At 36.1% G+C, this 18,932-nt stretch overlaps 1 protein-coding gene across 1 annotated transcript; it reads right to left on the bottom strand.

Annotated features, from left to right (window-relative positions):
• Positions 1-17,445: 17,445 nt before the first annotated feature.
• On the bottom strand, positions 17,446-18,354 carry LOC126935196 (olfactory receptor 52N5). Its single transcript, XM_050756397.1, has one exon. The coding sequence runs from the start codon at positions 18,352-18,354 to the stop codon at positions 17,446-17,448; it is 909 nt and encodes a 302-aa protein (XP_050612354.1).
• Positions 18,355-18,932: the final 578 nt, after the last annotated feature.

Here is an 18,932-nt window from a genome sequence, read left to right as displayed (position 1 = left end):
TGAAAACTTTGGGGGTCAAGCAAAAATATTCACCACAAATTTTTTTTTTTTTTTTTTTTTTTTTTTTGAGACAGAGTCTCGCGCTGTTGCCCAGGCTGGAGTGCAGTGGCCGGATCTCAGCTCACTGCAAGCTCCGCCTCCCGGGTTTACGCCATTCTCCTGCCTCAGCCTCCCGAGTAACTGGGATTACAGGCGCCCGCCAACTCACCCGGCTAGTTTTTTGTATTTTTTTAGTAGAGACGGGGTTTCACCGTGTTCACCAGGATGGTCTCGATCTCCTGACCTCGTGATCCACCCGCCTCGGCCTCCCAAAGTGCTGGGATTACAGGCTTGAGCCACCGCGCCCGGCCTCACCACAAATATTTACATAGTGATGCCCATTTTCTCAAAGAGTCTTAGGGAAAGACAAGTGGAATACACATCTTAATTTTTCTGCTACCTGCCTTTCCTAGAACTTCCATCGGTCATGAATAGAAGTGGCAAAGCAGAAATTCTGCCAGTCTCTTCCTTATAATTAGAAAATTTAATTTATTTGCATGTGTTGAAATTTTGCTAGGTTAGGACTTACTTTTCCATTTTGCTATTTCCTTTCTGTCTTGTATATTAACAAATTTGAATAGACATTTTTCTAAAAAGTATGCAAATTGCCAACAAGTACACAAATTGCTTAACCTCATTAGTCTTTAGGCAATAGACAAATTCACGTCAAAGTCACAATATAATACCACAACTCCCTGTAATATGTTTTTTTTTTTTTAAAAAAAGAGAATTTGCACATATTAGCAAAGATGTGGATGCATTGGACCCTTATACATTGCGGCTAGAAATGGAAAATGGTATGGTAGCTGTGGGAAAAAATTTGGCAATTACTCAAAAACTTAAATACAATTACCATATGACTCAACTCCTAGGTGTGTACTCAAATTAATTGAAAACAGATGAGGTATTAAAACAAATTTTTCCAGGAATGTTTTTTACATCATTATTAACCAAAAAGTAGAAATGACGTATATATCCATCAATTGCTGAAAGGATAAGCAAAATAAAGTATACCCATAAAAGGAATTCTGTCACCAGAAGAAGTGAAGTATGGTACGTGTTGCCACATATACAACTGTTGAAATCATATTAAGTGAAAAAGTTAGATTCAGTTGCCCATCTCTTGTGTGATTCCATTTATATGAATACCCAAAATACTCCATAGAAACAGAAAGCAAATGAGTTGCTCTCAGAGCCAAGGGAGACAGGGTGATAAGGAGAGACTGACCAATGGTTACGGAGTTTTCTTTTAAGGCCATTAAAGTGTTCTGGGCTTACAAACAGGTGATGGTTGCACAGCATTGTAGCCATATTTAAAGCCACTCAATTGTACATTTAATTTTTTTATTTTTAACTTTTGTGGATGCATAGTAGGTATTTATTTATTTATTTGGTAAATGAGATACTTTGCTATAGGCACGCAGTGTGAAATAAGCACAGCATAGAGAAAGAGGTATCCATTCCTTCACGTCTTTATCCTTTGAGTGACAAACAATCCAATTCACTACTTAAGTTATTTAAAAATGTACAATTATTATTGATAATAGTCACTCTGTTGTGCTATCAAATAGTAAGTTTTATTCATTCTTTCTATTTTTGTGCCCATTCTTTCTATTTTTTTATTCATTCTTTCTAACTATTTTTTGTACCATCTCCACCTCCCATGCCCAGACCTTCACTACACTCCCCAGCCTCTGGTAACCATCCTTCTACTGTGTCCATGAATTCAATTGCTTTGATTTTAGATCCCACAACTAAGTAAGACTATGTGATGTTTGCCTTTCTGTGCCTGGCTTATATCACTTAACGTAATGATCTCCAGTTCTATCTATGTTGTTGCAAATGACTGGATCACATATTTTTTTTTTTTGTAGAATAGTACCCTGCTGTGTGTAGGTAACACACATTATTTTATTTATCCATTCATCTATTGATGATCAAAAGAAAGGAAATCAGTATATATTGAAGAGATATCTGCACTCCTATGTTTGTTGCAGCACCGTTTACAATAGCTAAGATTTAGAAGCAACCTAAGTGTCAACTGTATATTTTTAAAATGCCTAGAAAGGTTAATTTTATGTTACATAACTTCTATCACAAAAAAATGAAAAACTGTATTTAAACTGTTCTCTACATACATATTTGTTGCATTACTTCTTGTAAAATAAAAGTCCGTAGGTGTCTAAGAATAGGAAAATGGTTAAATAAATCATGTAAATATATTGGTGTATTTTTTTTTCACTAGAGTACTGCTGAATAACCATTCTTTGAGTGTGCTTGATATATAATGTCAATGGCAAATGACAGAATTTATGTTTAAATGTTGTGTTATCCCAACTTTCTGAAACACACATAGAAGTTGTGCATTAAGAAATGTATCAGAAGTTACTTTGGCATTATACAATTTAAAAGTTCTATTTACCTCTTTGTAAACTCATCTTCATTTTTCTAATTAATGAAGAAGTTGCGCAGCCATTACTTTATAATCTAACTAAATAAATATAAGCTTTGAACCATTCATTTGGGTTTAATATTGTGATTATTGACATCAATCTTACTATTTCAAAATTAGGTCATCTAATTATTCCTATTTTAATATTTTTGCATAATCACAAACTTTCGATGAATTTCTACAATGCCTTAATATTCATCATCAAACTGACTTAAAAATACACTTCTTACATACCAAGATCCATGTTTACTGGTGCATTTTTCAAAGTTTTTAGCCTGGATTAGAGATTAGTAAGCACTCAATAGTTTTTTAAATAGGCATATGAAGCCATAAATGAACAAAATAAAAATATGCATGTGTGTGTGAGTGATCAAAAAATTCTGTACTTAAGTGCTTTCAACTTGTGTCCCACAAAGCCTTACACAGAAATACAACTCTGCAATAAATGTTAGTATCATGAACTTTCAGCAAAAATAAAATAATGTTAACACTTGAATTTATTATCAATGTCTCTTATACCCATATTCCCACACAAAATTGCATATATAGACACATGCATATGAAGTTATTTATTATTTTTATATCATCACATAGATGGCAAGAATAGAAAGCTTCCACTCTTTTTCTTCCTTACAAAGGTGTTGGCTTCATTCCCACATCCACATCTGTGTGACCAAAGCTATGAAATATTTCTTTGAATACGTAATACACACTTTCCTTTAAAGGTTCAGTTCAATAGTACAGATAAAGAGGTTTAGAGGTTGACAGCCAGGCATGTGCTTATATTGTGGGATCATGATGGTTTTTTTACCAAAATCCTGAACCCTTGGACCAGATTGCATTCAGCTCACTGTTTTGACATCTGGAAATTAGGTATTAGAAGACATACAAAGCAAGGGCGGGGTAATAATAGGCTTCTTAAATCTAGTATTAGTAGAAGATAAATTGGAGAGAGGCATTGTTAAAGTGAACAGAGGATTTTAATGTATGCAAGTTAATTCTTATATAATCAGGAATTTTGCACCTAGTCCGAAGTGATAGGTTTACTTTTCCTGGAAAATGTTTACTTTCCCAACTCTCAGATTGGAATTCAGTGTAACTTTTCATGAGGATCATTTCTATCTATATTTTCTATAACTAAATAGGTATCATTGGTAGTAGTGGAATTCATATATAAATTACCCTCATAACAAGAGAAAAGATCTAGAAAATAGTTCCTAACTGTGATTAAAAAACTGTTCTTTCTCATCTGCCTTTCCCTTGGGCTTCATGAGAGTCTAATTTATGTTTCATTTCTTTATTATTATTATTATTATTATACTTGAAGTTCTAGGGTACATGTGCATAATGTGCAGGTTTGTTACATATGTATACTTGTGCCATGTTGGTGTGCTGCACCCATCAACTCGTCATTTACATCAGGTATAACTCCCAATGCAATCCTTACCCCCTGCCCCCTCCCAATGATAGGCCCCGGTGTGTGATGTTCCCCTTCCCAAGTCCAGGTGATCTCATTGTTCAGTTCCCACCTATGAGTGAGAATATGCGGTGTTTGGTTTTCTGTTCTTGTGACAGTTTGCTGAGAATGATGGTTTCCAGCTGCATCCATGTCCCTACAAAGGACACAAACTCATCCTTTTTGATGGCTGCATAGTATTCCATGGTGTATATGTGCCACATTTTCTTAATCCAGTCTGTCACTGATGGACATTTGGGTTGATTCCAAGTCTTTGCTATTGTGAATAGTGCCACAATGAACATACATGTGCATATGTCTTTATAGCAGCATGATCTATAATCCTTTGGGTATATACCCAGTAATGGGATGGCTGGGTCATATGGTACTTCTAGGTCTAGATCCTTGAGGAATCGCCATATTGTTTTCCATAATGGTTGAACTAGTTTACAATCCCACCAACAGTGTAAAGGTGTTCCTATTTCTCCACATCCTCTCCAGCACTTGTTGTTTCTTGACTTTTTAATGATCGCCATTCTAACTGGTGTGAGATGGTATCTCATTGTGGTTTTGATTTACATTTCTCTGATGGCCAGTGATGATGAGCATTGTTTCATGTGCCTGTTGGCTGTATGAATGTCTTCTTTTGAGAAATGTCTGTTCATATCCTTTGCCCACTTTTTGATGGGGTTGTTTGTGTTTTTCTTGTAAATTTGTTTGAGTTCTTTGTAGGTTCTGGATATTAGCCCTTTGTCAGATGAGTAGATTACAAAAATTTTCTCCCATTCTGTAGGTTGCCTGTTCACTCTAATGGCAGTTTCTTTTGCTGTGTAGAAGCTCTTTAGTTTAATTAGATCCCATTTGTGAATTTTGGCTTTTGCTGCCATTGCATTTGGTGTTTTAGACATGAAGTCTTTGCCCATGCCTATGTCCTGAATGGTACTACCTAGGTTTTCTTCTAGGGTTTTTATGGTATTAGGTCTAACATTTAAGTGTCTAATCCATCTTGAATGAATTTTCGTATAAGGAGTAAGGAAAGGATCCAGTTTCAGCTTTCTACTTATGGCTAGCCAATTTTCCCAGCACCATTTATTAAATAGGGAATCCTTTCCCCATTTCTTGTTTTTCTCAGGTTTGTCAAAGATCAGATGGCTGTAGATGTGTGGTATTATTTCTGAGGACTCTGTTCTGTTCCATTGGTCTAGATCTCTGTTTTGGTACCAGTACCATGCTGTTTTGGTTACTGTAGCCTTGTAGTATAATTTGAAGTCAGGTAGCATGATACCTCCAGCTTTGTTCTTTTGACTTAGGATCATCTTGGCAATGCGGGCTCTTTTTTGGATCCATATAAATTTTAAAGCAGTTTTTTTCAATTCTGTGAAGAAACTCATTGATAGCTTGATGGGGATGGCATTGAATCTATAAATTACCTTGGGCAGTATGGCCATTTTCATGATATTGATTCTTCCTATCCATGAGCATGGTATGTTCTTCCATTTGTTTGTGTCCTCTTTTATTTCACTGAGCAGTGGTTTGTAGTTCTCCTTGAAGAGGTCCTTTACATCCCTTGTAAGTTGGATTCCTAGGTATTTGATTCTCTTTGAAGCAATTGTGAATGGAAATTCATTCCTGATTTGGCTCTCTGTTTGTCTGTTACTGGTGTATAAGAATGCTTGTGATTTTTGCACATTAATTTTGTATCCTGAGACTTTGCTGAAGTTGCTTATCAGCTTAAGGAGATTTTGGGCTGAGACAATGGGGTTTTCTAAATATACAATCATGTCATCTGCAAACAAGGATAATTTGACTTCTTCTTTTCCTAACTGAATACCCTTGATTTCTTTCTCTTGCCTGATTGCCCTAGCCAGAACTTCCAACACTACGTTGAATAGGAGTGGTGAGAGAGGGCATCCCTCTCTTGTGCCAGTTTTCAAACGGAATGCTTCCAGTTTTTGGCCATTCAGTATGCTATTGGCTGTGGGTTTGTCATAAATAGCTCTTATGATTTTGAGATAGGTTCCATCAATACCGAATTTATTGAGCATTTTTAGCATGAAGGGCTGTTGAATTTTATCAAAGGCCTTTTCTGCATCTATTGAGATAATCATGTGGTTTTTGTCTTTGCTTCCATTTATATGCTGGATTACATTTATTGATTTGCGTATGTTGAACTAGCCTTGCATCCCAGGGATGAAGCCAACTTGATCATGGTGGATAAGCTTTTTGATGTGGTGATGGATCCAGTTTGCCAGTATTTTATTGAGGATTTTTGCATCGATGTTCATCAGGGATATTGGTCTAAAATTCTCTTTTTTTGTTGTGTCTCTGTCAGGCTTTGGTATCAGGATGATGTTGGCCTCATAAAATGAGTTAGGGAGGATTCCCTCTTTTTCTATTGATTGGAATAATTTCAGAAGGAATGGTACCAGCTCCTCCTTGTACTTCTGGTAGAATTCAGCTATGTATCTATCTTGTCCTGGACTTTTTTTTGGTTGTTAGGCTATTAATTATTGCCTCAATTTCAGAGTTTCCTATTGGTCTATTCGGGGATTCAGTTTCTTCCTGGTTTAGTCTTGGGAGAGTGTAAGTGTCCAGGAAATTATCCATTTCTTCTAGATTTTCTAGTTTATTTGCATAGAGGTGTTTATAGTATTCTCTGATGGTAGTTTGTATTTCTGTGAGGTCGGTGGTGATATCCCCTTTATCATTTTTTATTGCATCTATTTGATTCTTCTCTCTTTTCTTCTTTATTAGTCTTGCTAGTGGTCTATCAATTTTGTTGATCTTTTCAAAAACCCAACTCCTGGATTCATTGATTTTTTGGAGAGTTTTTTGTGTCTCTATCTCCTTCAGTTCTGCTCTGATCTTAGTTATTTCTTGCCTTCTGCTAGCTTTTGAATGTGTTTGCTTTTGCTTCTCTAGTTCTTTTCATTGTGATGTTAGAGTGTCAATTTTACATCTTTCCAGCTTTCTCTTGTGGGCATTTAGTGCTATAAATTTCCCTCTACACATTGCTTTAAATGTGTCCCAGAGATTCTGGTATGTTATATCTTTCTTCTCATTGGTTTCAAAGAACATCTTTATTTCTGCCTTCATTTCGTTGTGTACCCAGTAGTCATCAGGAGCAGGTTATTCAGTTTCCATGTAGTTGAGCGGTTTTGATTGAGTTTCTTAGTCCTGAGTTCTAGTTTGATTGCACTGTGGTCTGAGAGACAGTTTGTTATAATTTCTGTTCTTGTACATTTGCTGAGGAGTGCTTTACTTCCAATTATGTGGTCAATTTTGGAATAAGTGTGATGTGGTGCTGAGAAGAATGTATATTCTGTTGATTTGGAGTGGAGAGTTTTGTAGATGTCTATTAGGTCTGCTTGGTGAAGAGATGAGTTCAATTCCTGGATATCCTTGTTAACTCTCTGTCTCATTGATCTGTGTAATGTTGACAGTGGGGTGTTGAAGTCTCCCATTATTATTGTATGGGAGTCTAAGTCTCTTTGTAAGTCTCTAAGGACTTGCTTTATGAATCTGGGTGTTCCTGTTTTGGGTGCATATATATTTAGGATAATTAGCTCTTCCTGTTGAATTGATCCCTTTACCATTATGTAACGGCCTTCTTTTCTCTTTTGATCTTTGATAGTTTAAATTCTGTTTTATCAGAGACTAGGATTGCAACCCCTGCTATTTTTTGTTCTCCATTTTCTTGGTAGATCTTCCTCCATCCCTTTATTTTGAGCCTATGTGTATCTCTGCATGTCAGATGGGTCTTCTGAGTACAACAAACTGATGGGTCTTGACTCTTAATCCAGTTTGCTAGTCTGTGTCTTTTAATTGGACCATATAGTCCATTTACATTTAAGGTTAATATTGTTCTGTGTGAACTTAGTCCTGCCATTATGATATTAACTGGTTATTTTGCTCATTAGTTGATGCAGTTTCTTCCTAGCCTCGATGGTCTTTACATTTTGGCATGTTTTTGCAATGACTGGTACTGGTTGTTCCTTTCCATGTTTAGTGCTTCCTTCAGGGTCTCTTGTAAGGCAAGCCTGGTGGTGACAAAATCTCTAAGTATTTGCTTATCTGTAAAGGATTTTATTTCTCCTTTACTTATGAAACTTAGTTTGGCTGGATATGAAATTCTGGGTTGAAAAGTCTTTTCTTTAAGAATGTTGAATATTGGCCTCCACTCTCTTCTGGCTTGGAGAGTTTCTGCCGAGAGATCTGCTGTTAGTCTGATGGGCTTCCCTTTGTGGGTAACCTGACCTTTCTCTCTGGCTGCCCTTAAGATTTTTTCCTTCATTTCAACTTTGGTGAATCTGGCAATTATGTGTCTTGGAGTTTCTCTTCTCGAGGAGTATCTTCGTGGCGTTCTCTGTATTTCCTGAATTTGAATGTTGGCCTGCCCTACCAGGTTGGGGAAGTTCTCCTGGATAATATCCTGAAGAGTGTCTTCCAACTTGATTCCATTTTCCCCCTCACTTTCAGGTACCCCAATCAGACGTAGATTTGGTCTTTTTACGTAATCCCATACTTCTTGCAGGCTTTGTTCATTTCTTTTTCTTCTTTTTTCTTTAGATTTCTCTTCTCACTTCATTTCATTCATTTGATCCTCAATCGCTGATACTCTTTCTTCCAGTTGATTTTGTCGGTTACTGAAGCTTGTGCATCTGTCACGTATTTCTCGTGTCATGGTTTTCATCTCTGTCAGTTCATTTATGGCCTTCTCTGCATTAATTATTCTAGTTATCAATTCTTCCACTCTGTTTTCAAGATTTTTGGTTTCTTTGCACTGGGTACGTGATTCCTCCTTTAGCTCTGAGAAGTTTGATGGACTGAAGCCTTCTTCTCTCAACTCGTCAAAGTCATTGCCCGTCCAGCTTTGATCTGTTGCTGGTGATGATCTGCGTTCTTTTGCAGGGGGAGATGCACTCTTATTTTTTGAATTTCCAGCTTTTCTGCCCTGCTTTCCCCCCCTTTTTGTGGTTTTATCTGCCTCTGGTCTTTGATGATGGTGACGTACTGATGGGGTTTTGGTGTAGGTTTCCTTCCTGTTTGATAGTTTTCCTTCTAACAGTCAGGACCCTCAGCTGTATGTCTGTTGGAGATTGCTAGAGGTCCACTCCGGGCCCTCTTTGCCTGGGTATCAGCAGCAGAGGCTGCAGAAGATAGAATATTGCTGAACAGCGAGTGTACCTGTCTGATTCTTGCTTTGGAGGCTTCCTCTCAGGGGTGTACTCCATCGTGTGAGGTGTGGGGAGTCAGTCTGCCCCTAGTGGGGGATGTCTCCCATTTAGGCTACTCGGAGGTCAGGGACCCACTTGAGCAGGCAGTCTGTCCATTCTCAGATCTCAACCTCCGTGTTGGGAGATCCACTGCTCTCTTCAAAACTGTCAGACAGAGTCGTTTGCATCTGCAGAGGTTTCTGCTGCTTTTGTTGTTGTTGTTTAGCTGTGCCCTGTCCCCAGAGGTGGAGTCTACAGAGACAGCCAGTCCTCCTTTAACTGCTGTGAGCTCCACTCAGTTTGAGCTTCCCAGCTGCTTTGTTTACCTACTTAAGCCTCAGCAGTGGTGGGCACCCCTCTCCCAGCCTCGATGCTGCCTTGCAGTTAGATCACAGACTGCTGTGCTAGCTGTTAGGGAGGCTCTGTGGACGTGGGACCCTCCTGGCCAGGTGTGGGATATAATCTCCTGGTGTGCCCGTTTGCTAAGACCCTTTGTAAAGAGCAGTATTGGGGTGGGAGTTACCTGATTTTCCAGGTGTTGTGTTTCTCAGTTCCCCTGGCTAGGAAAAGGGATTCCCTTTCCCCTTGCGCTTCCCAGGTGAGGTGATGCCTCGCCCTGCTTCAGCTCTTGCTAGTCGGGCTGCAGCAGCTGACCAGCATCGATTGTCTGGCACACCCCACTGGGATGAACCCAGTACCTCAGTTGAAAATGCAGAAATCACCTGTCTTCTGTGTTGCTCGCACTGGGAGCTGGAGACTGGAGCTGTTCCTATTCGACTATCTTCTATGTTTCATTTCTATAGACTTAGTTGTGACTGTGTTTCATCCATTTAAGATGGCAAACTGACTTGGATGAGCCTGCCATGTTACTGATGAAGAATATGGGCTGTAAAGACTGAGGATGGCCAAGTGAGGAAATGAACTTATTGTCTCTGGGTTTGAGGTGAGAATAGAGAACAGATGATATGAAAGTTGTCATTTGTAACAGGTAATATCCATGTGCCAATATTACTACTTCAAGATACTCAAAACAAAATATGGGTTCATTTTACAGATAAATTGAGTTATGATGTGGTAAAATCAGTTTAATTTTGTTTTAAAAAGTTGTAGTTGCTTTGTGGTTAATATCACATACTTAGCATTGATATGGGAGGTGAGCAGGGAAATGGTAGGTTGAGAAGGGCTGGGTCCCTGGTGAGGGCTTCATCCTCGACCTGTGCCCATGGACCAAAGTGAGAACAGGCACTCCTCTTTGTGCACCAAAATGTTGTATTAACCAAGACCACTCTGACCCTCTATGCCCTCATCCTGTGCCATTAAAACCTGATACCCTAGGGGGCACACGCACAAGCAGCTGGACGTCCAGAGAAACAGAAAAGCACACTTACAGACACCAGCAGGTGAGATGATGTGAAATTCTGTCAGGGGCAGTCAGAGGAGAGTTCAGCTGCTGGGCTCCAGGTGTAGACCACCTTCCTACTCCATCTCCCTTCTGGCTCCCCATCCACCTCACTGGGAGCTACCTCCACCACTCAATAATACCTTGCAGCCATCCTCCAAGCCCATGTGTGATCCAATTTTTCCAGTATACTAGGGCAAGAACCCAGGATACAGAAAACCCTCTGTCCTTGCGATAAGGCAGAGGGTCTAATTGAGCAGATTACAAGTGCACTGTAACACACGTACACTGGGGCCTCAGGAGCTGTAAACACTCAACTCTAGACACTGCCATGGGGTCGGAGCCCAAAAAACGCTCCCCACGTCCTGCCGTCTGGATGTTCCCTCTAGGGGTTTGAGGAGGAGGGCATCGAAGAAGCGAGCCACACCCCGGTCCCACGCCCTGGGAAGGTTAGGAAACTTCTCCCATTTCAGTATCACCTTAGATTTTTAATTGAGAGACTCCTAAAAGTATGAGACCTATACTGCTCATGTAACAATAAAGCCATTTTTAGTAATTAAAAGTATAAACATAAAAAGGACACAGGACGGAGATAAATAGGTTATTTGCATCATATATAGGAGCTATATTCTTTGGAATAGAGCTCAGGTCATCTCAGAGATATGTTTTCTGTTCTCAAGTTGTGAGTATTCCTTCCTTAATTTTTTTACTTGCTTCTGTCACAAGAACACATAGGATTAAGAGGTGATTGATTGTATTCAGAAGAAGTGAATAATGATCTTATTTTATTAAGAATTTGATATACACTAGTCAAATATCAAAAATACATTTTAAAGTCTAACTTATTTTTACAGTGATCAATTATATAATTGTGTGTATGTATGTGTGTAGATAAATATATATGTAAATATACATATACCTGACTTTTTACAGTTTTGTTTCCTTAATTTAAAAGAAATGTTCAAATTATAATGTTATATGCAAAAATAAAGTACAAATTTATGAACCTGACAAAAAGAAACTTGATGACAAATTTGGTATTCAAAGAAACCCATTGTTATATTGTAAACTATATTTCTTTTGTTCATAATACAAATTACAAGGCTTTTTATGAGCTTTGAAATTATTATCGTTAAGTCTATATCAGTGTTGCTAAGTAGAGATCAACAAATAAGCTGTGCGTAAGTGGATTTCCCATTTTTCATTTTTCTACTATGGACTAATAAAGTGTGGAAAACAGTTTCAGTGTTTTCTGTTATTTTGCTTGTGGAAAATTGTTTCAGATCTGGAGGTGACACAATTTGGCAAAATCAGCCTTAATTGCATCATGTCAAGCATTTCATTTATTGTTTCTCAAAAGTGATTTTGATTCAACAGTTACTTTCTTTGTTTTTTTTTACTTTGATATTAGTATTTCCTCCAAAATCTGGGGATATGTTTTTGCTATCATTGTAAGGTTTCTGTTTCCTGGAAAAAATTTACACATCATTTATGTATGATTTTCTTTGTAAATCTTTTATGGTGCATATATATGTATAATCACTGCGAAATATGATCAATGTGAATTATAGTTTAAATAATTTACCTTCATCGACCAAACCAAAACATTTGTTTTTCCTCTCATCTTACGTTTTTTTGCCTCTTCAAAAATTCAAAGAAAATTTCAAAATTTTCTTTGTTCTCTGTTTTATGAGAAGATTTTCATTAGAAATTATAATTTTCTGGTGGTTTATGAGGTAGATATTTTAGTTCTGTTTCTACTGTTTCTATTTTATTTTGTTCATGCTTTCCAAGAAATAATATTTAGATAGCAATGTAATAATTATTAAAGTTTATTATGAAATTTCATTCATTCATTTATTCAATCATTTATCTGTTCATTCATTTCAAAATATTTATTTACATCTGATATGTGCACAGTGTCTTGCTACATGCTGCAAATGTAAATATAAATCGAATCTGTCTGAATATTAAGGGTTGTGTTAAATTGTGGCTGATATAAGACTATGAGTAGGTTTTTATGTTATCATAATGGTAAAATAATGAGAGATTGATTCCATAAACAAATGTGTTTCTTACATAGAAGCCTGCCACTTGTGCTGGTTAGGCTAATGCTAGCATCTGGTGTTTATTATTTTTAGTCTCTTCTTAATTGACAAGTATGTATTAATCCTATACATGTTGTTTTAAAATATGTATACATTTTGGAATGACCAAATCAACCTAATTAACATATGCATTGCCTCATATACTTTTTCTTTTCTTTCTTTTTTTTTTCGCTGAGAACACTTAAAACACAATATATTGTTAATAACCATAGTCACCTGTTGTACAATAGATTTCTCCCACTTAACTGAAATTTTGTAAACTTTCACTAACATCTTCCAGACCCTTTCTTCTGCCCAGGCCTGCTATTTTTCTATTTATGTCATATTAATAGGGTTTACAGGGTTACTTTCTTTCCTCTCCAAGATAAGATTGTTTCTTCTGAGGAAAGCGATGATTGGAATTAGATTTGGTGGTGAGGTGGTGGGTGACGACACACAATAACGTACGATACAGAACTACAAAATCAGAATGTATCAGTGTCATGTAAGTAGGAGACAGGAAACAGCAACAAAAGAGAATGCTGATCTGGCAGACTACTAATCATACTTCAGATCTAGAGCACTTGCCTTTTCTTCTTAGAAAAGTTTCCTCATCACCCTTTGCTTAGTTGCCAGTTCTATCTACTTCTGTGTGAGTCTAAGATGTTGTGATAACACAAGAAGAGAGTCTCGAAGAGCACTATTAATAACATATTCACTCTATGTTGCTTTGTTATTTCCAGAAGTTGCTTTCTACATTATCTAATCTATTTTCATTCAGTGTGAATATATAAAGTATTCATAAAAAGTTTTTGCTTATATGACTTTCATCTATAAATATTAACCATATTCAAAATTAAGAAACTTTAAAAGTGTTTGTTAATTCATTATAAAATAATGATAATACATTCATTACATGTCACATAAAACAAATTTTATAAGAATTAATGATTTTTCAAAACATTACTGAGAATAATATTATTTTACGTTTTTATAAGTATTTAATGCCCAACTCAGTAGGCAACAGCTATATTATGTGATCTGCTTTTGCGCACAATTTGTTGAAATACATTGCTTTGTTTAATGTGTATGAGAAAATATGACCTCATATGGCTATACAGTTGGAAAAGAAATGACTTGGGTTTTTAAAATATTTTTCAAATAACTTTGGATCTTATTTTTTGATACTATACCCACAATCAACAATAAACTTTCCCAAACATTAGCTGCAATGTAGAATCTGAAGCCACATCAGTGAACTTTTTATACTCTGTTGCATTAGATTTCATTGGTCTATCTTGCATTTGAATTAATCATTACTCATGTATCATTTTGTACCACCAAGTATTTCTCATTTGGAAATACCATCTCACTAACATACAGATCTTTCAAATGTTGACATCATTTATTATACAATATTATCAGACATCATTAGGACTCCAAAATTTCTTTATAAATTAGTAAGAGAATGAAACTGAAAAAGGCAAATAATGTCTTAATATTACTAGGAAAATTGTTATGACTTCATATGTCTACACAAATGAACATGAAGCCCTCAACAATCCATGGATAACACCTCAACAACTGTTGCATTAGATATTCCAGAGGTCAAAGTGGAGGTAACAAGAGATTAATCACTAATGAGCAGTGAGCTAGGAAAGAGATATACAACTTAGAGATTATAGTGGAGAAAGTATATTCAAGACTTTTTCACACACCCAGTAGTTGTGAGCTTTATTTACGTATTAAGGTATGAGTATTCTTAATAGGCTATTTTATTCAATAGAGAAAATGTCATAAAACTAGTAAATAACTGATCAAAAATAAATCAATATTCAAATATGGTATGTGTTTTGAGTCATATTCTCCATGTATTATTTTTGAGGCCTAACACATATATGTATTCTTTATTTCCTGAGTAAATTGGCCCACAGATCTTTTTATAATATATCATTTATTAAAGGCCATTTTCAATAAATCCATGAATGCTATTTTTACCTGTATATTATCAGCATAATTCTTTTTCTTTTTTTTTTTTTTTTTGAGACGGTTTCACTCTTGTTGCCCAGGCTGGAGTGTGATGTCACAATCTTGGCTCAATGCAATCTCCACTTCCTGGATTCAAGTGATTCTCCTGCTTAAGCCTCCTGAGTAACTGGGGTTGCAGGCACCCATAACCACACCCAGCTAAGTTTTTGTATTTTTTAGTAGAAATGGGGTTTCATCGTCTTGGTCAGGCTGGTCTCGAACTCCTGACCTCAGGTGATCCACCTGCCTCGCCCTCCCAAAGTGCTGGGATTACAGGCATGAGCCACTGTGCCTGGCCCAGCATAATCTTTTATTCAACCATGAGCAAATATGTACCTGTTTTTAATACCTCTTCTGTTATATTTGCTGATTTACGAAAATTTTAAGAGAATAGGTACATAAATATTTCATTATAAAGGTTTTTATAAAAGAATACCTTTAGCTGGAAGGAATTATACCACCAGGCAAGAAATAGCCTTGATGAAGAAAGAAACATAACTCTTTGTCTCCCTAGTAAATAGGGTTTTTTTTTTTTTTTTCATGATTTATATTCTGGTTTAAATGCCAACTCTCTGTGACTTTCTTATTCTCTCAAAGTTAGAGGATCATTTTCTGTGCTGTTTTAGCACTCATGCAAACTCTCTTATAATGCTCCTCTAAACTATAGTCTAAATGAATGCATATTTGTCTACTTGAGAGATTAAATTTTCATTTACTCTTTTATTCATCTCCTACTAAAATGTTCCAGTTAACATAATCATTCCTTTTCTTTTTTAGTTTGAATTGACTATTTGACTCTATTACCCTGCCTTCCATTAAGACGATTAGCATAGCACTGAATTCAACACATTTTTATTAATATTTCACCCCTTAGCTAGACTGTGGACTTCTTTATAATAAGGAGAATGTTTATATTTTTCTAATGGTTAATATCTAACATAAGGCCTAACTAATGTAACTAATGTAGACTCATTCATCTAGTTATTTAATGAATATTTGTTTTATTTATACCTTTGAGTTGCATTTTGTCAGAGCCTGAAATACAAAGACAAATACATACCTAGTGCTTTCAAATACAGCATGTTGTAGTATAGAATGAACAGATATGTAAACAAATAAACTTATTATAAGTGTGTTGTGATAATATAGTGTGTGTGACAACCAGGAAGAGGTAATGATAAGTTCTATTTTAAGCTTTTGCTGAGTTGATAAAAACATTCAAAAATACGGGAAATGAAATAACTAACAAATGAAGCATGAATGAATCAATGAATTAATCAATCACTTCACCAATTGGTTGACATTTAACTGGGAAAGTCACACCATATACCAACTAGCTCCTGCATTGACTTCTGGAGTACTCAAGCCTTGAGGTAAATAAGACTTTCTTGTCCATTTTAATATACAAATAAAAATATTTCTTAAAATTAATTCATAAACCTAATTTTAGCTTCAAAGACTGACTGGGCTGGAAAGTCTTCTATAGGAAAGATTAGCAACATAGACAAGACACTTAAGGACTCATTCAAAGGTTAAGAATATATCCTAGATGAATAAACTAGATAAAAGTTGTGTGAATTCATACCAATGACTTGATTAAAACAGGCAATGTAATTTTTGTCTTCCTGTGCCTGGCTTATTTCATTTAACACACTAATTTCCAGCTTCAACCATGATGCTGCAAGTTACAGAATTTCATCATTTTTTTTTTATGATGGCATAACATTCTTTTGCGTATATATGCCACATTTTCTTTATCCACTTATCTGTTGATGGACACAGGTTGATTTCATACTTTGGTTCTTGTGAACAATGTTGCAAAAAACATGGGAGCACAGGTATCTGGTATCTTTTCAATATGTTGTTTTTCTTTTTTTGGATATATACTGCTGTTCTCACTTATATGAGGGAGCTAAAAAGGTGGATCTCAAGGAGATAGAGAAGAGACTGGTGGTTACCAAATGCTGGGGATGGTGGGAGGAAGAAAGGATGAAAAGAGGCTAATTAATAGGTACTAAAATACAGTTAAAAAGAACAAGACATAGTAGAGCATGAGCATAGCATGAGCACACCAGACTCCACACCTGTAAATCCATGAAAAAACAGTACAGTGGGGTAACTGTAGTTAGCAATAATTTATTATATGTTTCAAAATAGCTCAAAGAGAATTTGAATGTTTCCAATACAAAGAAAAAATAAATGTTTGAGGTGATGGATATTCTAATTACCTTGATTTAATTATTAGACATTTCATGCATATATCAAAATATTATGTGTATCTCCCAAATGTGTAAAACTATTATGTATCAATTTAAAAAATTTAGAAAATAACACATCATTAAAAAAACCCACAATTCTACTTTTTACTTCTATGAATTGAACTAGTTTTAGCCATTCCATAAGGTTTATATATTTTAAAACATTATGTTATATATGAAATATTTAACTTTATGGGTCAATTTAAATAAATTGAATTAAATTTATTTTTTAAAAATTAGACAATATATTAAGGGACAAATAGACAACAATTAAGGGAAAGGCACTGAGATATGCATCCAGAATGGGCTATAAATTTCCCCAAAACAGTTTCAGAAAACATAGAGTGGGAGAGATAATAGAAAATGTGTGATGTGACACATGAATAAATGTAAAATATCACACGTAAGGTTTTTCTTTGTTCTTTTTCATTTATCTTTGTTCCATCTGAATTAAGTAGTCTTATATCAACCTGCAGCCTTATCACCCTGGAAGAACTTTATGACACTCTCTCATATCTGTTTTGTCTTTACTCCATAAACAATAGGGTTTACAGTTGGGGGAAGAAGAAGATAAAGATTAGCCACAATGACGTGAAGAGAAGGGGGAATTTTGTGCCCCCCAAAACGGTGGGTAAAGAAAGTGAAGAATGCTGGAACATAGGTGATGATGATGGCAGATATATGAGCAGTGCAGGTGCTGAAAGCCTTCTGTCGAGCATCTGATGAAGAGAAGCTGATCACTGCCTTGACGATCATAGTGTAAGACAAAGATATACAACAAATGTCAAACACTCCAATCAGGAGAGCAACCATTAGACCATAGATTACATTGACCTTGATGCTGGCACAAGATAGCTTTACCACAGACATGTGGTCGCAGTATGTATGGGAGATGATATTGCTTTGGCAGAACGGCAAATGCTTGACCAAGAATGGGAAAGGAATCATCAACAATACTCCCCTCAGGAAGGTGGCAAGCCCAGCCTTGGCAATAATAAGGTTGGTGAGTGTGGTAGCATAACGCAAAGGGTAGCAAATAGCTATATAGCGGTCCAGAGCCATGAGCATGAGCACACCAGACTCCACACCTGTAAACCCATGAACAAAGAACATCTGGGCCAAGCAAGCATTGAAATTAATTTCTTTGAGACTGAACCAGAAGATGCAGAGTGCATTGGGTAGAGTGGTTGTGCAGGTGAGGAGGTCAGTGAGGGAGATCATGGCCAAAAAGAAATACATTGGATGATGTAAGGATTCCTCATAATAAATGAGGTACACAAGACCAAGATTCCCCACAAGGGAGATGATGTACATTGTGCAGAGTGGGAAGGAGATCCATACATGTACTCTTTCCAGATCAGGTATTCCATTAAGAATAAAAGATGTGGGGGCCACATATGAATTGTTGGAAACAAGCATAATGAATTAAATAGAGGCATTCTATTTCTCCAGAAGTTTCATCCTGAAGAGAAGGAATTATGAAACAAATTTCACTCAAATTTTCCCTGCAAATATGAACTCAAATTTAGAATAAAATTAAGTTTATAATGGCACCAACGATTACAAATAATAGTGACTGAAAATATACAATGTATTGAATAATACTATATTCCAGATAACATTTTAAAAGTTTCATAAACAGTCTAAATGTAATACTATAGCCATAAGTAAAAAGTTGTATTTATTTTTACCACCAAATAGAAGTAGAAACTGGGGCACAGAAAGATTGAATAATATTAAATGCCACACAACTAGATTCAGGAACAGAAACAGCATTCATATATGACTTCAACACCCATGCAGTCTTTTTACTGTGCATCATGGCTTCACAGAAGACATATCCTATGACAGCATGTGAAGCATGATCCAAAATTTCTTCAGTAAATTAATGTTGTGTGCCAATACACAATAGGAAGATTATGGTTATTTCTACCAAATAGGACATTATTCACATTTCAGTTTTTTCTATACTAACTGTGTGACTTGATAAGCTTTAT

The sequence above is a fragment of the Macaca thibetana genome, chromosome 14 (assembly GCF_024542745.1).
Source record: "Macaca thibetana thibetana isolate TM-01 chromosome 14, ASM2454274v1, whole genome shotgun sequence".
Taxonomy (NCBI): domain Eukaryota; kingdom Metazoa; phylum Chordata; class Mammalia; order Primates; family Cercopithecidae; genus Macaca; species Macaca thibetana.
The sequence above is the reverse complement of the archived record's forward strand: the minus strand, read 5'-3'. Positions and strand labels throughout refer to the sequence as shown.